The following is a 22,469-nucleotide window of genomic DNA, read 5'->3' on the forward strand; positions in this document are numbered from 1 at the left end:
CGGCCATTCCGGATCTAACTCCTTCAGACCTCATCATAGACCGGGCTCATAGACTTCCACGACCACCTAGGATATCTCCAGAGGTCCCCAGAGATGCGATCCTAAGAATCCACTTTTACCAGACAAAAGAAAGAATTTTAAACTACCTGAAAACTAATAAAACTTTCCCCGAACCCTACAAAGAACTGAAAATATTCCCAGACCTCTCTAAAGAGACACTGGATGGTCGTAGGGAATTTAACAAAGTCACCGCTATTCTTCGAGAGAAGAAGATACAGTACAGATGGGGTTTTCCATTAAAACTGTTGGTAATCTATAAAGCAAGAACCATCCCATTACACACTCCTGAGGAAGGCATGGACTTCATTCAGTCAATAAGAGAGACAACCCCCAGCACGAAAGATTGAACCAAGCAAGGCCTACAGTGGTTATAGCTAAAGAAATGGGCGAGTTGGGCCCGATGTTCACTTCTTTTTGGATGCATTCCCTGTTTTTTCCCTTCCACAGATATACCCCCATTGAGAAGAGGTAGTCCCTTTTTTTGGTCTACCTGAGCAGAAATAATTGTTTACTCTAACATTTTCTTTTTCCACAGGATATTATTTGAACAGTTGAACTTTTGCCGTATCGAGTTGGTGCTGATTGACGACAATTGTCTATTCTAACATTTCTTTCCACAGGATATTATTTGAATAATTGAACTCTTGCCGTTTCGAGTTGTTGTCAATTGACGATAATTATTAATAGTTAAAGTTAAGTTAAAGTTGTTCGTCCCAATAATATTGAACCTTTGTGAGCTTTAATAACTACTAAGAAAAAATTTAACCTAGTCATTTACAAACACAAAAATGGAATTAAAAATCGTCTCATACAATGTCAGAGGTTTGAACAACCCAAGGAAACGACACGCCCTTTGGAAGGAACTGATTAAATCCAATGTAGACATAGCATGCATCCAGGAATCAAAATTCCTGGATGGGAACCACCCATACTTTTCCCACCACAAGTTTCAACATAAGTTTGAGGCATGCAACACAAAAAAAAAAGCAGGAGTAATTACAATAATAGGAAGCTCGACCCCCTTTGAAGCCCTGGAAGAATACAGGGACAAAGAAGGTCGATACCATATTTTAATTTGTAAAATAAATGAGCAAGAATGTACACTAGTAAACATCTACGCCCCGAACAAGAAGCAAATTCCGTTTTTGAATAGACTAATGGAAAAAGTTACAGAGGTCAAGAGAGGAAATCTGTTTCTAGTAGGTGATTTCAATATCACTCCAGATAATAAACTAGACTCCTCCTCGAAGGTTAGACCCATTACTGACAACCTCAATTTATGGTTAGATAAAAATGAACTATTCGACTCATTTAGATGCATCAATTCTACGACCAGAGAATATACACATTTTTCAGATGTACACAGCACAGCATCTTGAATTGACTTGATTGTATCTGACATATTCTCCCTAACTAAATGTAAAGAGATTTCAATTGGAGACAGAACCATATCTGACCACGCACCAGTCTTTGGAAAAATTACAATAGGTCCCTCCCTACTAAACGCCAGACTCTGGAGATGCAATGTTAAAACTTTACATAATCCAACAAACAAGCAAATCATCCAAAAAGCTATCGACAATTATTTTAAGGACAATAAATCAGCCATGACAAACCCCTGTACCAACTGGTGCGCCCATAAAGCGGTAGTCAGAGGAGTAATAATGGGCATTACCTCCAAAGAAAAGAAAGAGTCCAGAAAGAAAATACAAGAATTATCCCATGAAATTCGCAAACTAGAAAACAAAATACTTAACTCCACAGTGCCATCGCAGGACTCACACAGTGAACTCAATAAGCTAAGATCAGACCTTAGGGACTTACTATTCTCACCTTATGATGCTATTGTAAAAGCATCCAAACACAAATTTTATACATCCCACAATAGACCAACCAAATTTATGGTCAATAAAATAAAAAAAAAGAGACTCCATAGCAGGATCAGTAGAATCAATTCAATGGATGGCAGGGGTAAAATATCACACCCACGAGATATAGCGAATGAATTCGCGAAATTTTACGCTAAACTTTATAATTTAAACCCCAAACAAAACGACCCCACAAGAAATACCGAAAAAACTGACAATATTGAGAAATTTTTGTCACACATCAATCTTCCCTCTTTGTCGCCAGACGATCTACTATTTTTAAAATCGCCAATCACAACAGACGAAATAGAAAATATTATTAAAAAACTAGAAATTCACAAATCCCCAGGCCCAGATGGGTTCACGAACGCTTATTTCAAATCCTACACTAAAACTCTCTCTCCACATCTAGCCGAAGTTTTCAACCACATCTTTCAAGTTGGTACCTTTCCCCCGGAGATGCTGATGGCATCAATCTCAGTCATACCCAAAGCAAAAGGTGACCCGGAAGCCTTGGAAAACTTCAGGCCAATATCACTTATAAACACCGATATAAAAATATACTCCAAGATCTTGGCAGATAGAATCAGCTTATCCCTACCTAATCTCATAAAAAATGACCAGATGGGTTTCATAAAGGGAAGGCAGCCAGCTGATGCAACCAGAAGGATCATCGATGTCATAAAATGGGCTAATCAAAACAAAACTCCATTAGCCTTACTGTCTTTAGATGCCGAAAAGGCATTTGACAGAATCGATTGGGACTTCTTGAGATCAACTCTTATTAAATTTGGTTTTGATGACACCCTGGTTGCACGCATCATGGCGCTTTACTCAGAGCCCAAAGCAAGTGTTTGCTGTAACAACCAAATTTCAGATCCCTTCAACATCAGCAATGGCACTAGGCAAGGCTGCCCCTTATCTCCTATATTATTCGATCTGGTTATGGAACCCCTAGCAGAGTCAATTAGGTCCAATACCAAAATTACAGGGATCACTACTAAAACACGTCATCACAAAATAACACTCTTTGCCGACGATATCATCTTAACACTAACCAACCCGGAAAACTCAATTCCTGCAACGCTCCTTGAAATAGAAAAATTCTCCCTACTCTCAAATTATAAGATCAATGAAAATAAATCAAATATTCTGCCAATAGATCTAAACAAAAACCAAACCCGATTAATTAAAGACACAACATCATTCAAGTGGTGCGAGAGAGAGTTTTCCTATCTTGGAATTATAATAAATAAAACCCTTCTAGGTACAATGAGGTCGAATCTGAAATTCCTATATAAGACAGTGAATAAAGATTGCATGATCCATAAGGATAATTCGCTATCGTGGTGGGGCAAAGCCCTTACAGTGGGGATGTTCACACTCCCAAAAATCTTATACATTCTTAGATGCGTCCCTCTACTGATACCTGCCATTCACATTGCAAAAATACAAACCCAGATCAATTCCTTCATTTGGAACTATAAAAGACCAAGAACAGCCACACAAACCCTCTTTAAAAGGAGACTTAACGGAGGGATTAACATTCCTAATATCAAGGCCCATTGTGACTCCTTATTATTAAAACAAAGCATGCATTGGCTCAGGGATACAGACCCCCCAGTGTGGTTTGACCTGGAAACTGCAATAAATAACAATTCCCACCCTAAATTAATCATTTATAAGACCTTATGTGACAATCCACCTAACTCCGTTGCCCACCCTGTATTTCAAGCGGTGGCTAAAGCATGGTATAAAATATCACAACGAAAGAGAGGCTCAAACCATCTAGACATCATCAAAGAAGTCCCTTTATCCCTCACTTACTCCATAATCAACGAGACCTTACCTAACATATGGCCCAACTCAAAGGTAGTAAAAATAGGTCATGTTTTCACTGGACAAAAATTCTTAGACTTCCAAACATTAAAAAGTAAATTTGGTATCCACTCTTCTTTTTTCATGGACTATTTGATTCTTAAAAAGAACATCAGAAAATTTTGGTTTTTTCTCCAGGAATGATTTGAAGACTCGATTAAGATACTGAGTAATGTTGGTCACCGCATTTTTTGGAGCCATAGATTTATCTACAACTGCTTTAATTTTGATCATAACTTCTCCAAAAGCCCTCCAATCAAAAAATGGGAAAAGGACCTAAACTCTACATTTAGTATTGAGGTCTGGGAAAAGGCCATTTCTACCTCTTACCAATCCACCATATCAATGTCCCTACAGGAGACTCATTTCAAAGTCATGTCACGCTGGTATTTCACACCAAATAGACTAGCTCATATAGGGTCCTCTAACTCCCCCCTCTGCTGGAGAGGTTGCGGACAAAATGGGGACATGCTACATGTCTTCTGGAATTGCCCAACTATAAATTCCCTCTGGACTCAAATTTCTAAACAAATATTTAGTAAACTTCTTAATGCACCTTTCACCCTTTCGCCTCAGACAGCTCTGCTCTCGTTGGAACTTGAACAAATAGATCATGCTGTGAAACTCATCATAATCCATATCTGCATAGTAGTAAAGAACAGTATAGCTTATCACTGGAAGAGTCAACACACCCCCTCATTAAGTGAAATAAAGCTTATAATTACTCAACATAGAGCCCATGAACTCCAATTCGCTTTAGCAAACAATCAACTCGCCAAATTCACAAAAAAATGGTCCAAATGGGATAAGTCTTTCCCCCCTCTGACTACTTGAACCTCTAGGGTAATTAACATAACTATTTTAACTTTAGAAAGAATGACATAGGTTAATAAAAGTTTCACTTTCTCACACGTTAATATGTTCATTTGCAAGATGTTCACCAAATGATTCTCTAAATGTTTGCATATCTTTATGTCAACAAAATGTTTGATACCTGATGTACATTATACTGACTGTTAATGTTATTTTTTCCCCTTACCCCCCCCCTCTTAGTATCTCCCTTCCCTTCCCCCCCCCCCCCCCCCCCCCTCCTCCTCCCCTACCCACCCCTCATAATTACCCTTTTTCAGTTGAAAATCCAATAAAATTGTTTGGAACTAAAAAAAAAAAAAAAAAATATATACACATAATTGGTATTGCCGCAAGTAACCTGATCGCTAAATGGCGTAGCGAGAAAAAAATTCCAAACACCAAAATTACGTTTTTTTGGTTGCAGCGACATTGCATTAAAATGCAATAACGGGCGATCAAAAGAATGTATCTGCACCAAAATGGTATAATTAAAAACGTCAGCTCGGCACTCAAAAAATAAGCCCTCACCCGACCCCAGATCACGAAAAATGGAAACGCTACGGGGGTTTTTTTTTTTTTTTTTTTCTTTAGCAAAGTTTGGATTTTTTTTTCACCAGTTCATCCGTTTTAGTATTTAGTGAACCTAGCAAAAAAGCCAAACAAAAAACACCCATGGGATTGCACTTTTTTGCAATTTCACCGCACTTGGAATTTTTTCCCATTTTCTAGTACACAACATGGTAAAACCAATGATGTCGCTCAAAAGTACAACTTGTCCTGCAAAAAATAAGCCCTCACATGGCCATATTGACGGAAAAATAAAAAAAGTTATGGCTCTGGGAAGGAGGGGAGCGAAAAACGAACACGGAAAAATGGAAAATCCCTTGGTCATGAAGGGGTTAATAATGACTTCCTCCACATATCATCATTCTCCGCCAATAGAACACCATGGTGAACGTGTTCGGTGCTGCTACAGCCATTGTTTTTGGCCAAGGGCATCTATGATCCCTATATAAATAATTTTTTTTAAAATGTAACCCCCATGTGGAAATTTTTGTTGGCCCATACACTTAGTGTATGGGCGTTACGAGTCTAGGAGACTCGCTCCTTTAAATTGGGCCTAGTTTTTAATGAGGCCTTCCTCCACCTCTCATCATTTTCAACCACTAGATCACCAGGATTCACGTGCTCTGTGCTGCTACAGACAGTCAATTTTTTTTTGGCAAGGGTGTATGTGATCCCCATTAAATATTTTTTTACAAATGTATCCCCCACTTAGTGTATGGGCATTACAAGTCTAGGAGACACACTCCTTTGTAATGGGACAGTTTTTTTTATGAAGCCCTCAATGTTTCTTCCAAAGGGGATTGAGGTGCGTGCAAATTTGGGTCAAGGTGGAACTTGCAGTCAATGCATAAGGAAACAGTATGGCAGGACCAACTGAAGAATGTGAATTGGGTTTTCCTGTGGCCATCCAGTACCTGGGTTCAAAGGCTTATTGGGTTGCATATGACTTGGTAGCAGGACAGGCCTTGCATTCAATGCAACGTTTTTTTTCAGGAAGCCCTCCTGTACCTCTCGTGAAAGGGGTATTGGGTGCATTGTAATTGTTGACAGCCCAGCCGCTCACTTCATAGGCAATAACAGCATAGGATGCCCCTCTAAAAATAGGCTTTGAGACTAAAACTGAGTCCCTCTTTCATAAATGAGACAAGATGTGTCTCCTTATCTGTCACACACCACATGGCCAGCTAGGGTTGTTAAATGTTACAATGACATTTCCCAGTGAATGCATTTGTATTGGTTGAAAGCAATGTAAAAGTTGAAAAACGCATCAAAAGCGCTGCGTGTGAACATAGCCCAAGTGGTGGAGGAACCTTTTGTCTGGGGTTAATTATTTTGCCTTATATACAGTACAGACCAAAAGTTTGGTCACACCTTTTCATTTAAAGATTTTTCTGTATTTTCATGACTATGAAAATTGTACATTCACACTGAAGGCATCAAAACTATGAATTAACACATGTGGAATTATATACTTAACAAAAAAGTGTGAAACAACTGAAAATATGTCTTAAATTCTAGATTCTTCAAAGTAGCCACCTTTTGCTTTGACTGCTTTGCACACCCTGGCATTCTCTTGATGAGCTTACAGCTGTGACCTAGGAGTCAGGAATGCTTCCCGGGGCGATCCCCATGATGTCCCTGTGTCATTTGAGTTTTTCCATCATTTTCAGCCGTTTTTAGACCTTAAAAGGACCCCCGGGGGAATCGCGGTAAAAATACTTGGGTTTCCCATAAACTTACATTGGGCTCGTTGCTCGGGCCGAGTACCAGAGTATTCCAATTTGCTCGACCAGAGCAACGAGCACCCAAGCATTTTAGTGCTTGCTCATCACTAGTTGGCACCCTAAAATTGCGCAATGGCGCCCCCACCCAACATCGTGTGACCGAGAATTCTTAACTGCTATGTCAACTATACACAGAGTGTAACCCAAAACAGCAACAGAATGCAGTGCACACGGACAGAGGGTGAGACACAGGGCTAATGATGTGTTCACACAGTCATACATGAAAGACGTAAGGAAAAGAAAGGAACACAAAAAGACCTTCTGTATATGTGGAAACCCCCAGACCCAAAAGGTAATGAAATGGGAAGAGTACTGAGAAGGGGAATATGCAAACAAACCGCAGGAGAAGCAATAGAGTAAACCTCAGCAAGAAAATCCTTAACTGGGGAGCTGGGACTCTAAACATCCATCTAACTTGCATGTTCCAGGAGAGTATAAATAGTCTCTGCCAAGATGTGCTAGGACAAACCCGAAGGAGTGAAAGCACCTTCATAGAAGCAGCACAGCAAATACCAGAGCATTACCAGCAGCTGGACAGATGCAACACAGGCTGTGGTCCAAAAGAGAGGGAAACGGACCACACAGCCAGAGGTCGCTGGATCAAGCCCGTGAGTCGAGCCATGATAATTTGCATATGTAGCAGAGCTGTGTGTGCATATGTAGCACAGCTGTGTGTATTAGACACTAACAATAGATCCACTACGTCAATATTCTGCCCTAGTGCAGTTTAATTAGTGATAATGACTCCTCTTCCTATTCAACCCACCAGGAAAGTTTTAATTAGTAGGACAAATGTTTTCTGCTGTCTCAATCTGTGGTGCGCCTTATGATAAAGGTGCGTCTTTATAGTGCAGTAAATACAGTTCTATTGCTTCATTCATTACACAAAGCCTTCTTTTACTATATAAATGCTGTTCTATACTTTCCAGATCATCAATCACAATGGAGAACCTGATGAAGGAGCATATAAAACCTACTGTCATGTAGAGCAGGTGGTTAAACAGGTAAGTTAGGTCTCATACTTGCCATAGGGTGCAGACATGCCGATACTGGGCAGACATAACTGGGTATATGTGGGAGCTCATTTATTGAAATAAAGTACCCCCTGCTGTGTGATTAATATCAGTCACCATACTAGAAACATGATTGCGGATTGCACAGGCACTGGTATAGTGGGGTGCTAAGACCTCCACTAATTTCTAGAGCAAGCAGCGGCTGCTGTCTGCTGAGCTTCATGGCCTGTAAGCTCATATCAACACTCCCTGCTCTTCTGAAGGCTTAATACGGGCAGTGTTCTTCTGTCTGATTAGCGTCCTTGATCTGTCATCTATAATAATAATAATAATGTCATCTCCAGTGGACTCTTTGTTTCGGATTAGCTGAGGTTATAAGCTCCAGTCTCTCACCATGTTCTTGGCATATTTCGGCCAATATACAAGTATTTTCTCTTTCTTTTCCTGATAGGATTTATTGGGTGTGGAGATCTCTGATCCCGATGCTAAAGATGATCCAGCAGTTCAAGAGGATGATGACTTTGGGGATGTTTTATGGGATGTTCATGATGAGCAAGAGCAAATGGAGGCTTTTCAGCATGCCTCTCAGTCTACGTCTGAGCTGGGCTTTGATAAAGTAAGTACAATTGGTTTAAATGCATTTCAATTATTAAAGGAGTTGTCCTGGACTAAACTGTTCATGATCTACCCGTAGTGCCAGTCATCAATATGAGATGGGTGGGGGTCTGACACCCAGCCCACCCACAGCTGCTGGATGTAAGCCTCGTACAGGGTCCAGCACAATAGCGCCATACGTTGTTTAGTGGCCGCTGCTTAGTACTGCAGTTTGTCATTTTGTAGTAAAGATGGGCACTATCCTGCAGCAGAAAGCTCCAGTGTGTATCTGGTGTAACAGCACAAGGCTATTCTAGCCAATATAGGTGGTGATCAGTCCAATAGACTCATCATTTATGTTTCACTGTAGAAAAAAGGATAACGACACGATTTCTTCTTTTTTAAACTTCAATTCATAGAAATACAAGTCCAGTTACATAAAAAAAAGGGTGCAGGACGTGACGGTCATTTCCCGTCTCACCAGCGTTTTCTCTAGGCTAGAGGTAGCAGTGTCGGTGTGACATGAAGTGACTATCGCCTGTTTTAGGCGCCTCCAACTGCTCCCTTTTGCCCATAACTGGACTTGTTTTGTTTTTAAATTCTAGTTTAGTGAAGAAGACATTCACTTTTGGTGACTGCAGTTTATCACCCATTTAAGTGAGTAAGAGAACAGCTGCCATACCTCGCAGTGACCACTAGATGATGTATGAAGTTGTGGTGTACATCTTCATACATTGCTACTGAGCTCAGTGATTGGCTGCAGTGTTGTTGTCGGTACATCACTGCTGCAGACAGAGACCAGCACAGTAGCGGAGACTCGGCACTGGACACAGGGAGGGGTAATGTTTTTTTTTGTTTGTGTTTTTTTTTTTTTTTTTAATAACAATTGTAGCTTATGCCCATAGTTGTTTTAAAGGGGACAAGCCCTTTAAATCACTATTGAAACATTTTGAAATAAATCCCTTAAATGCATTTAAATTGTACTTTGTCCATTTTGTTTTTTTAGTACTATGATCGCTTGAATGATTTAGTAGCTGCCCCCGCACCAATTCCACCGCTGCTTATTTCAGGGGGACCAGGCTCAGGGAAATCTCTTCTCCTCTCAAAGTGGTAGGTTTCTTTTCAGGGCTTTCACAATCAACAAACTTAAGATGTTCCCGAATACATTTTGACAATTTTTTTTTAATAAGAAATGTATCTTAATCCAAAATACTACCTGTACATTCAGTGATTTTGAGTCCCGAACTATTCAGCTATTGGATGTTCCATCATGTGTATACCTGTCAATCCCTGCTTGTGTATGGAAGTACTTAGAATATATAGAATATTGATCTAGACCTGGGTGACCTCTGTGAATCTTCTTAAATTATTATTTTCATCATATTAAATGGGTAAAATTGTGAGTGCTTGTACAAACAAGCAACTATGCAAGTTTCATACATTGCACAGAGAATACAGGGGAATCGTGACAGTGTGTGCGTGACACATAGTGATTCAGCCTTTTAATTTCAGCCAGGACAACCCCTTTAAATGCGTATCCTCTATTGGCATCAGTGAAGTAACTGATGCAATGGGATATTACCAAGTGAATTCTGGCGGTGTTACATTGTTCCGATATCCAGTCCTACGTCTATAATATAACAGGAGATGTGTCCTTCTGTCCGAAGCCTCCAGCGCCTGCACAATGTGGTGCAGGAGTCAGCGCATACCACACTACGTCGCCATTTTATTAGAGAGGAGAGGGCGACATTGCATGATGTGTTCAAGGCCGTCTTCATGATGTTGGCTCTGTCTCAGCGGCTTCACTGGCGGTGATGAGGAGACAGGCGTGTGCTGCACTGCTGGTGAGATACCGGAACTGTGGATGCCACACTGGCCGGCAGTGATGAGGAGACCGGCGTGTGCTGCTGGTGAGACACCAGGACTGTGGATGCCGCATCTCCCAGCTGACGGTGATGAGGAGACCGGCGTGTGCTGCTGGTGAGACACCAGGACTGTGGATACCGCACCTTCCAGCTGGCGGTAATGAGGAGATCGGTGTGTGCTGCTGGTGAGACACCAGGACTGTGGATGCCGCACCTCCCAGCTGGCGGTAATGAGGAGATCGGCGTGTGCTGCTGGTGAGACACCAGGACTGTGGATACCGCACCTTCCAGCTGGCGGTAATGAGGAGATCGGCGTGTGCTGCTGGTGAGACACCAGGACTGTGGATACCGCACCTCCCAGCTGGCGGTAATGAGGAGATCGGTGTGTGCTGCTGGTGAGACACCAGGACTGTGGATACCGCACCTTCCAGCTGGCGGTAATGAGGAGATCGGTGTGTGCTGCTGGTGAGACACCAGGACTGTGGATACCGCACCTCCCAGCTGGCGGTAATGAGGAGATCGGTGTGTGCTGCTGGTGAGACACCAGGACTGTGGATACCGCACCTTCCAGCTGGCGGTAATGAGGAGATCGGTGTGTGCTGCTGGTGAGACACCAGGACTGTGGATGCCGCACCTCCCAGCTGGCGGTAATGAGGAGATCGGCGTGTGCTGCTGGTGAGACACCAGGACTGTGGATACCGCACCTTCCAGCTGGCGGTAATGAGGAGATCGGCGTGTGCTGCTGGTGAGACACCAGGACTGTGGATACCGCACCTCCCAGCTGGCGGTGATGAAGAGATCGGCGTGTGCTGCTGGTGAGACACCAGGACTGTGGATACCGCACCTTCCAGCTGGCGGTAATGAGGAGATCGGCATGTGCTGCTGGTGAGACACCAGGACTGTGGATGCCGCACCTCCCAGCTGGCGGTAATGAGGAGATCGGCGTGTGCTGCTGGTGAGACACCAGGACTGTGGATGCCGCACCTCCCAGCTGGCGGTAATGAGGAGATCAGCGTGTGCTGCTGGTGAGACACCAGGACTGTGGATGCCGCACCTTCCAGCTGGCGGTGATGAGGAGATCGGCGTGTGCTGCTGGTGAGACACCAGGACTGTGGATGCCGCATCTCCCAGCTGGCGGTGATGAGGAGGTCGGCGTGTGCTGCTGGTGAGACACCAGGACTGTGGATGCCGCACCTCCCAGCTGGCGGTGATGAGGAGGTCAGCGTGTGCTGCTGGTGAGACACCAGGACTGTGGATACCGCACCTCCCAGCTGGCGGTAATGAGGAGATCGGCGTGTGCTGCGCTGCTGGTGAGACACCAGGACTGTGGATATTGCACCTCCCGGCTGGCGGTAATGAGGAGATCGGCGTGTGCTGCGCTGCTGGTGAGACACCAGGACTGTGGATATTGCACCTCCCAGCTGGCGGTAATGAGGAGATCGGCGTGTGCTGCTGGTGAGACACCAGGACTGTGGATACCGCACCTCCCAGCTGGCGGTGATGAAGAGATCGGCGTGTGCTGCTGGTGAGACACCAGGACTGTGGATACCGCACCTTCCAGCTGGCGGTAATGAGGAGATCGGCGTGTGCTGCTGGTGAGACACCAGGACTGTGGATGCCGCACCTCCCAGCTGGCGGTAATGAGGAGATCAGCGTGTGCTGCTGGTGAGACACCAGGACTGTGGATGCCGCACCTTCCAGCTGGCGGTGATGAGGAGATCGGCGTGTGCTGCTGGTGAGACACCAGGACTGTGGATGCCGCATCTCCCAGCTGGCGGTGATGAGGAGGTCGGCGTGTGCTGCTGGTGAGACACCAGGACTGTGGATGCCGCACCTCCCAGCTGGCGGTGATGAGGAGGTCAGCGTGTGCTGCTGGTGAGACACCAGGACTGTGGATACCGCACCTCCCAGCTGGCGGTAATGAGGAGATCGGCGTGTGCTGCGCTGCTGGTGAGACACCAGGACTGTGGATATTGCACCTCCCGGCTGGCGGTAATGAGGAGATTGGCGTGTGCTGCGCTGCTGGTGAGACACCAGGACTGTGGATATTGCACCTCCCAGCTGGCGGTAATGAGGAGATCGGCATGTGCTGCTGGTGAGACACCAGGACTGTGGATACCGCACCTCCCAGCTGGCGGTAATGAGGAGATCGGCGTGTGCTGCGCTGCTGGTGAGACACCAGGACTGTGGATATTGCACCTCCCGGCTGGCGGTAATGAGGAGATTGGCGTGTGCTGCGCTGCTGGTGAGACACCAGGACTGTGGATATTGCACCTCCCAGCTGGCGGTAATGAGGAGATCGGCATGTGCTGCTGGTGAGACACCAGGACTGTGGATGCCGCATCTCCCAGCTGGCAGTGATGAGACCGGTGCGTGTCCTGCTGGTGAGACACTAGGACTGTGGATGCTGCATCTCCCAGCTGGCAGTGATGAGGAGATCGGCGTGTGCTGCTGGTGAGACACCAGGACTGTGGATGCCGCACCTCCCAGCTGACAGTGATGAGGAGATCGGCGTGTGCTGCACTGCTGGTGAGACACCAGGACTGTGGATACCGCACCTCCCAGCTGGCGGTAATGAGGAGATCGGCGTGTGCTGCTGGTGAGACACCAGGACTGTGGATACCGCACCTCCCAGCTGGCGGTAATGAGGAGATCGGCGTGTGCTGCACTGCTGGTGAGACACCAGGACTGTGGATGCCGCACCTCCCAGCTGGCGGTGATGAGGAGATCGGCATGTGCTGCTGGTGAGACAACAGGACTGTGGATACCGCACCTCCCAGCTGGCGGTAATGAGGAGATCGGCGTGTGCTGCACTGCTGGTGAGACACCAGGACTGTGGATGCCGCACCTCCCAGCTGGCGGTAATGAAGAGATCGGCGTGTGCTGCTGGTGAGACACCAGGACTGTGGATGCCGCACCTCCCAGCTGGCGGTGATGAGGAGATCGGCGTGTGCTGCTGGTGAGACACCAGGACTGTGGATACCGCACCTTCCAGCTGGCGGTAATGAGGAGATCGGCGTGTGCTGCACTGCTGGTGAGACACCAGGACTGTGGATACCGCACCTTCCAGCTGGCGGTAATGAGGAGATCGGTGTGTGCTGCACTGCTGGTGAGACACCAGGACTGTGGATGCCGCACCTCCCAGCTGGCGGTGATGAGGAGATCGGCGTGTGCTGCTGGTGAGACACCAGGACTGTGGATGCCGCATCTCCCAGCTGGCGGTGATGAGGAGATCGGCGTGTGCTGCACTGCTGGTGAGACACCAGGACTGTGGATGCCGCACCTCCCAGCTGGCGGTAATGAGGAGATCGGCGTGTGCTGCTGGTGAGACACCAGGACTGTGGATGCCGCACCTCCCAGCTGGCGGTGATGAGGAGATCGGCGTGTGCTGCTGGTGAGACACCAGGACTGTGGATACCGCACCTTCCAGCTGGCGGTAATGAGGAGATCGGCGTGTGCTGCTGGTGAGACACCAGGACTGTGGATGCCGCATCTCCCAGCTGGCGGTAATGAGGAGATCGGCGTGTGCTGCACTGCTGGTGAGACACCAGGACTGTGGATATTGCACCTCCCAGCTGGCGGTAATGAGGAGATCGGCGTGTGCTGCACTGCTGGTGAGACACCAGGACTGTGGATATTGCACCTCCCAGCTGGCGGTGATGAGGAGATCGGCGTGTGCTGCTGGTGAGACACCAGGACTGTGGATATTGCACCTCCCAGCTGGCGGTGATGAGGAGATCGGCGTGTGCTGCTGGTGAGACACCAGGACTGTGGATATTGCACCTCCCAGCTGGCGGTGATGAGGAGATCGGCGTGTGCTGCTGGTGAGACACCAGGACTGTGGATACTGCACCTCCCAGCTGGCGGTGATGAGGAGATCGGCGTGTGCTGCTGGTGAGACACCAGGACTGTGGATGCCGCACCTCCCAGCTGGCGGTAATGAGGAGATCGGCGTGTGCTGCTGGTGAGACACCAGGACTGTGGATACTGCACCTCCCAGCTGGCGGTGATGAGGAGATCGGCGTGTGCTGCTGGTGAGACACCAGGACTGTGGATGCCGCACCTCCCAGCTGGCGGTGATGAGGAGATCGGCGTGTGCTGCTGGTGAGACACCAGGACTGTGGATGCCGCACCTCCCAGCTGGCGGTAATGAGGAGATCGGCGTGTGCTGCTGGTGAGACACCAGGACTGTGGATACCGCACCTCCCAGCTGGCGGTAATGAGGAGATCGGTGTGTGCTGCACTGCTGGTGAGACACCAGGACTGTGGATACCGCACCTCCCAGCTGGCGGTGATGAGGAGATCGGCGTGTGCTGCTGGTGAGACACCAGGACTGTGGATACCGCACCTCCCAGCTGGCGGTAATGAGGAGATCGGCGTGTGCTGCTGGTGAGACACCAGGACTGTGGATGCCGCACCTCCCAGCTGGCGGTGATGAGGAGATCGGCGTGTGCTGCTGGTGAGACACCAGGACTGTGGATACTGCACCTCCCAGCTGGCGGTGATGAGGAGATCGGCGTGTGCTGCTGGTGAGACACCAGGACTGTGGATGCCGCACCTCCCAGCTGGCGGTGATGAGGAGATCGGCGTGTGCTGCTGGTGAGACACCAGGACTGTGGATGCCGCACCTCCCAGCTGGCGGTGATGAGGAGATCGGCGTGTGCTGCTGGTGAGACACCAGGACTGTGGATACTGCACCTCCCAGCTGGCGGTGATGAGATCGGCGTGTGCTGCTGGTGAGACACCAGGACTGTGGATGCCGCACTTAAATAATAACGATAATAATCTTTATATAGAGCCAACGTATTCCGCAGTGCTTTACACCTTAACAGTTTCAAACACAACAGTCATAAGTAACAACTTTAACAATATAATAATTAAAGCACAATAAGACGACCCTGCTCGTGAGAGCTTAGAATCTATTTCTTGCCCTTCCAGTCACCGTTCAAATCGGACAACTCAAGCACCAGGTACGAGTGTGGTGTGCTAATTTGCGTAAACAGTGTGTTCAATAGAATAGCTCCGGATAGTGCTGTATGCGTACTGTCTCACTCTGTGCCATTTTATTGAAGACACTGTATATGAGAATTCACAGACAGTGTTTAAAATTTATTGGGACACTGGAAATGTCCCAATAAAAATGCTCGCCACCCGGGCGTAGAGCGGGTTCAATAGCTAGATGATGATGTATCACTGTAAGGGTATGTGCACATGTTGCAGATTCTCTGCGGATCCGAAGAGTTTTTTGCGGTGCAGAAATGCTGCAGATCCGCAATTGATTTACAGTACAATGTAAATCAATGAGAAAAAAAAAAGCTGTACACACGTTGCGGAAAATCCGCTGCGGAAACGCAGCGGTTTAAAAGTAGCACGTCACTTCTTTTTTTGCGGATCTGCAGTGTTTTTGTACCCATTCCATTACAGAAAACCGCAGGGGTAAAAAACGCAGCAAATCCACACAAAAAACGCGACAAATCCGCAGCTGCGTTTTCTGCCAGGAGAGGCAGAATCCGCACCAGAAATTCCTAAGGCTAATCCGCAGCGTGTGCACATAGCCTAAATGTCTGTTTTGAAACCAGTGACAAATAACAGCAATGGTAGCTCCATCTAGTGATAGCCTTTGGAAGGTATACTCCCATTGTAGAAATAATGATAATTACATTGGCTTATTGCCTTATTTTGTAACTTGTTTGTTTTTACTTTTGTGTGAAGGATCTAAGGCTTCTTACATAAAAATAAATGACAAGTTTTAATAAGATGGTGGGAAGTTTTAGTAAATAGTTTGCCAAACGGAAAATTGAGTATACGTCTATTTAGATTGCCCAATTTCAGCCTGTTAATGAGGATCAATGTGTTTATATAATAGGTGATCGCACTAGTTTACTGGCAGGGCAATGAATGCTGAGGGGAACAGAACGATCGGTCTTACGATTGTTCTGTCCACATACAGGATAATCATTTTTATTCCATAATTTTATGCATCGTTTTGCCCGATTGTTAGAAGATCGCCAGCATATTTACATAGGAGAATGATCGGGCACAAGCTTTACTACAACGGTCAGTTGCCAATCATCGATTCTGCTAAATGCACTTTCTTAGAATATAGTAAGTCGACAGTTCTGGGTCCTGATGACAGTGCTTTATGTTTGCAGGATTCAGCTCCAGCAGAAACATTCACCAAACACTCTTATGTTGTATCACTTTGTTGGGAAACCAATGTCAACCAGCTCGGAGCCGGCATTGATAATAAAGAGACTAACTCTGAAGGTAATATTCCCTTTATAATACAGTTAGTGTGTGTCCCAGGGGTAAAGTTTCTGCTTGTGGAGAGTACAAGGTTGGTACAGAGAGATTTACAAGACCTGAAATGTTCCTCTAGGACAGGGGTGAGGAATCTTCTTTTATTTTCTCCTGCCAAGGGCTATTTGGATATTATACCATCCTTCGGGGGCCGCACAAATTGTGCACTAACTCCGCCCATGAAGTACATCTGGATGCTGGCACTGGTGTCAGGCCCAAGCACTGCGGTTCCCGGGAATATGCCCATGGGCCAGATAAAAGGTCATTGAGGGCGATAAACAACCCTCGGGCTTGAAGTTCTCAACTCCTGCTCTTGTATATTAAATATGCAAGTAGCTTCTGCAGAGACAAAAATGACTGCAACTCTAGCACCACCGATTGGATGTAGAAATCCTAAGTCAATATCAACTCTTTAAAGGGAACCTGTCAGCAGATTTTGCTGCTATAAGATGCAGCCACTGCCTTTCAGGGCATATCTACAGCATTCTATAATGCTGTATATAAGCCCCCGGTCCAGCCTGCAAGTGAAGAAAAATAAGTTATGTTATACTCACCTGCGGGGCGGTCCGGTCCGATGGGTGTCGCAGGTCCCGGGTCCAGCACCTCCCATCTTCTTGTGATGCCGTCCTCCTGCTTCTTCATCGCTCCCCGGCATCGCGCTCCTGCACAGGCGTACTTATCTGTCCTGTTGAGGGCAGAGGAAAGTACTGCAGTGCGCAGGCATCTGGAAAGGTCAGAGAGGCCCAGCGCTTGCGCACTGCAGTACTTTACACTTCCCTCAACAGGGCAAATCAGTATGCCTGCGCAGAAGCATGATGCCGGGAAGCGATGAAGAAGCAGGAGGGCGGCATCACAAGAAGATGGGAGGTCCCGGACCTGCGACACCCATCGGACCGGACCGCCCCGCCCCGCAGGTGAGTATAATATAACTTATTTTTTCTTCACTTGCAGGTGGGACCGGGGTCTTATATACAGCATTATAGAATGCTGTAGATAAGCCCTGAAAGGTGGTGGCTGTATCTTATAGCTGCAAAATCTGCTGACAGGTTCCCTTTAAGGATCTTTGCCACTTTGATTAGTATAAGAAGCCAAACCAGAAACTCCAGTTGCAGACACATGTTACAGCCGGTTTGCCCCTCATCATTGCCAAGTAAGAGAACTAATTTTGCTCGTGGAGATGCCTCTGCCAGGGTGTCTGAGGGTTAATTTCTTTTTGTGGTGGGCACCAAGTTGGCAAAGGGAGTTAGACTTCTTATCCTGCCTTTTTAATGGGTCGATATTGACGTGTTTGCTACCTCCAGGATAGCTTCATGCTTCTGTTCGCTAAAGGTGTTGGAAGAAACTAAGGTGATCTTGTGATGTAATCAGATAGTACAGAGGTGGGATCTAGATGGGTGGCTTGGTTGTCAGACCATCGAGTAATTGCACGGTTATTTTTTGAACTTAGTTGTGATTTGTAGCATTTCTGAAGATCTAGAGTTGCCACCATCTATAGTGAGATATACCGTACATTATAAGTGACAATCACAATTAGTAAAATAACGTTCATTATTGAAATGTGTAAGGCCGTTTATGTATTTTTCACTTATTACTTATACGCAGTGCATATTGGTAATCTGGGATTTCGATTTTTTTTTTTTTTTCTCCTGATTTACTTATAGCTAATGCAACATTCTTGGTCGGTATCATCATTTTCTATGGATCCAGGAAAGTTCTTGGAAGAATTCCCTCATTGGCTTGAAAAACTTTCCAGTCGCTATCAAGGCAACATCATCATTATCATTGACTCCATTGATCAGATTGAGGTATGTGTAACCCACAATATATAATGCTGTAATAGTATCTATACCTACAGAGTACGGTAAGTGATAATTTATTTCCCAGCGACTGGCTTGTGATTGCTGTACATTCATTGGAGGGGTCCTTGATAAGCTCACTTGTCGTGAGACTGAGCTACTTTGAACTAGGCATTCGATAAAGGGTTAACAAAGAGCCAACTCGGAATCTGTTCCATGTGGTTTGGGAAAAAAGATTTTAACCCTTTTCTTGACGTTTCTTACATAAACCTGTACCATGATATCATTCCTTATCGGTCTTCTTTTCACCGTTAAAGGGATATTCTTCTCTCCAAAATCCTATCCCAATATGTATTAGGTGTAATAGTATTAGCAAATGCCTCCAATTAGAAATTTAGTGTAGTTCTTCAGATTCACTATGTCACTTGCCTCATGTAGGGCTTAGGTATCCATGGGTATGAGGCATCCAAATCAGATTATGCAATGTAAGGTGCATTCACTGTGAGTTTACTGGTGTTATAAAATATCTTATTTTGTGATGTATCTGTGAGTATTACTTCCATCAGATATAAATCTTACCATGGGTATCTGTACCATAAGAAGCAGAATCACTGTATACAATTGAAAAGTTAATTATGCCTTACTCCAATATATTTTTGTAAAATCTTGACTGGACCAATCCGATGTATCATGGCTTCACCGGAAGCTAAGAAAGTGAACTGATTTACTGTATATATTTTCCAGCAATCAGAAAAGCACATGAAATGGCTGATCGATCCTTTACCAGTAAATGTTCGCGTAATCGTTTCTGTGAATGTTGAAACCTGTCCCCAAGCATGGAGGTAAATACGTTCCGTTATTCTTCTGTTGTATGAGTTTTTCATGGTGGTTAAAGAACACTGGGTATTAAAAGGAAATCCTAAATTTTAACAAAATGTACATATTTCCCATAAAGTTTGAATGGAACCATACAGAAGCGGCCATCTCTCTGCTAGGAATGAGAAATGTTATACTGATGATTGTGCGTTTCTTGGATGGGTCACTAGTAGTGATGAGTGTATATGCTCAGATAAGGTGTTATCTGAGCATGCTATTGTGCTAACCTGTTTGTTAGGTAATCCCTGCATGTGTTGCGGCTGTTGAACAGTCCCGAGACATACAGCCTCGGGGACGCGAACATATTTCTTTATCGCCTCTCATTGGGGGACACAGGAACCATGGGTGTATGCTGCTGCCACTAGAAGGCTGACACTATGCAAATAAAAAGTTAGCTCCTCCTCTGCAGTATACACCCTACCGACTGGCATTATACTCTTCAGTTTAGCTTAGTGTCAGTAGGAGGTGGACACGGGTCTTTCATTAGACCCTTATCTACCTCAATGTGCGTCGTTTCTTTTCTGGAAGGGATACAGGGTGAACAGTCACACCTGTACTCCCACAAGGCGGACTATGAGTACGGTGTGTACTGCCACCCCGTATCCTCATAGATCCTTCTCCAGGACCAAGATCCTAGCACACCAGCGTGCTCAGAAGTCCGGTCCTGGCTCCGTCCCCCACCCACTCGCCCACCAGAGCCTGTCGGTTGCGGAGACGAGGACGTCCATCAGCCCCTGGACGTCTGATACCTTCCAGGTTAGTACCGGCGTGGGAGGTCTAAGGTGAGTATTTTCCCTAACGGTCCCTAAGGAGGTGCCTTATTTAGGGGTTGCAGGTGCAGTCACCTTCCTTGCTGGGCAGAGGTAAGGGGTCCTTTCCCGAGCTGGGCCCCATCTCTTTCAACCGCCGCAATGCTGCTGTGGCAGCGGCCGCCTTGCCCCTGTGCCCGGCGCAGCTCCCTATAATACCTTGCCACTGCACTCTGTTCCGGCCGCTCTCAACAGTGTCCTTGCCACTAGCACGGCCTCTCTCCGTTCGCCGCACTGCCTGCGGCTGTCCGGCTCCGGCCGCTGTAAGCGGCAGTTCATTAATTTTCTTCAGTGCGGCGGCTCTGCTAAGCCGCCGCACCGCTGCGGGTCCCTGCAGCTGCGCTGTTCCCGGCCGCTGTATGCGGCCGTCCAGCCCACCTTTGCACGGCGGCTTGCAGGCCACCACACCGCTTTGCGTCTGCCGCGGTGTGCGGCGTCTCAGCTGCCGCGCCGCTCCTTTTTTCTACCAGACGCCGCGGCCTTCTCCGGCACCCATTTGTAATTTAGGCCCTGGCTTCTGCCGGGGCCTACTTCCGGCGCCGGACTCCGCCCCCTTTTCCTCTTCGTCGGACGGGCTTTTCTCCCGCCTGACAACCTCTCTGTGGCAGGGGCACTAGTCCCGCCCCTTTCCCCACCCACCGGCGCCATCTTGGAACACGAGGTTCCTCTGCAAACACCTGTCGCCACAGCACACGTCCGCAGCTCGGCATCTTCACTGACCCAGTTTTCGGCAGGAGCCCATACCTCCTGCCAGAGGGACTACTTTTCTGCCGGAGGTCCATTCCATCAAGCCGGTCAGCTTCCTCGAGAATCCGTTTTCATCTGCCGTGAGTAGCTCTGCACTGCAGACTGACACCCCCCTCTGCCCCACTGTCCCCTAACCCACTGGCATTTCTTCAGGGACCTATCAAAATGTCTAACTCTAAAGGGGGCAGCTCTCGCCCCCCCTACTTCTTCATCTTCTGTCTTAGTCAAGTACTTTGCATGCTCGTCCTGTAACAGCAAACTTCCCTCAGGTCAGTCCTCTCCGCTATGTCAGTCCTGTAGCAACCCGATTGTCCCCGCCGCCCAGGACCCCCCGGCCGTTCCGCCCGAGAGTGATACCCCCATCCCAGGCTGGGCCTCCTCTCTGTCTCAATCGGTGGCTGATCTAACACGGGTGTCCCAAACCCTGGTGTCCGCGCTGGATCGGTTACCCCTGCAGACACCTGCAGCTGCCAGCGGGTCGCTGGAACCGCCGTCTGAGCCCTCCTTGATTAGCCACAAAAGGTCCAGACATGAACGTCGGTCTGAGTCCTCTTCTCGCTCCATCTCGCCACATGGCCCTCCCCTGCGGTCGGTGCCCCCCCGAGCCTCCTCCCCTGAGTCAGGCGAGGCATTATCTGATGCGCCCTCGGAGGATATTTCGGAGCTGGATCCTAACCAAATCGCCACCATGAGGGAGACGGTCCAGAACCTCATTGGGGCAATAAACCAAACCTGTGGCATCAAGGATCCCTCTACGGAACCCGCAGATCAGGCGGTTTCGTTTAGACGGGCCAAACCACCTTCTAAATTTTTCACTCCTCATCCTGAATTCGAGGAAATCTTGTCCAGAGAGAGAGAGAATCCGACTAGACATTTTCAGAGGGGAAAGCGCCTGGGGGTGTTATATCCTTTTTCACCAGAAATTGGACGGTCTCTCCCTCGGTGGATACCCCTGTTTCCAGGCTGTCCACCAATACGGTGCTTCCACTGTCCGGCGGAGCATCTCTGAAGGATTCTAACGATAGAGTTATAGAATCCTTTGCAAAATCTGCCTTTGAAGCGGCTTCAGCGGCTCTATGTCCAGCTTTTGCTTCCACTTGGGCCTCAAAATCCATCTCAAAATGGGCCAAGGATCTACGGCGAGGTATCCTGGACGGGGCGCCTCCCGCGCAATTAGCAGAACTTGCCAACCAGATTTCCCATGCTGGTGAATACCTGGTCTCCGTCCGCCTCCCTGGATGTCGCGTCTTGTGCGGCTCAGGCTTCCAGCAATGCCGTTGCCATTCGCTCAAGGCCTGGCAGGCGGACTTGTCCTCCAAAAAGTCCCTCACTAGTCTGCCCTTCCAGGGCTCTCGTCTCTTTGGTTCCCAGCTGGACCAGATCATTAAGGACGCCACCGGGGGTACAAGTTCTCTTCTCACCCAGGCTAAGCCTCGTCGCCCTCCTCCTAGACGGCAGTT

The 22,469-nt window shown here is 47.2% G+C and overlaps 1 protein-coding gene across 2 annotated transcripts in view; it reads left to right on the forward strand.

Annotated features, from left to right (window-relative positions):
• NPHP3 (nephrocystin 3) overlaps nt 1–22,469 on the forward strand; it is a 131,943-nt gene that overhangs the window by 53,928 nt on the left and 55,546 nt on the right. For both annotated transcript variants that reach the window (XM_069730099.1, XM_069730100.1), the window contains exons 9-14: nt 7,939–8,013; nt 8,474–8,638; nt 9,623–9,726; nt 16,634–16,748; nt 18,443–18,586; nt 19,322–19,419. In XM_069730099.1, the coding sequence (XP_069586200.1) occupies nt 7,939–8,013; nt 8,474–8,638; nt 9,623–9,726; nt 16,634–16,748; nt 18,443–18,586; nt 19,322–19,419 (701 nt within the window). The remainder of the gene's footprint in view (nt 1–7,938; nt 8,014–8,473; nt 8,639–9,622; nt 9,727–16,633; nt 16,749–18,442; nt 18,587–19,321; nt 19,420–22,469) is intronic.

The sequence above is a fragment of the Ranitomeya imitator genome, chromosome 6, assembly GCF_032444005.1.
Source record: "Ranitomeya imitator isolate aRanImi1 chromosome 6, aRanImi1.pri, whole genome shotgun sequence".
Lineage (NCBI taxonomy): Eukaryota > Metazoa > Chordata > Amphibia > Anura > Dendrobatidae > Ranitomeya > Ranitomeya imitator.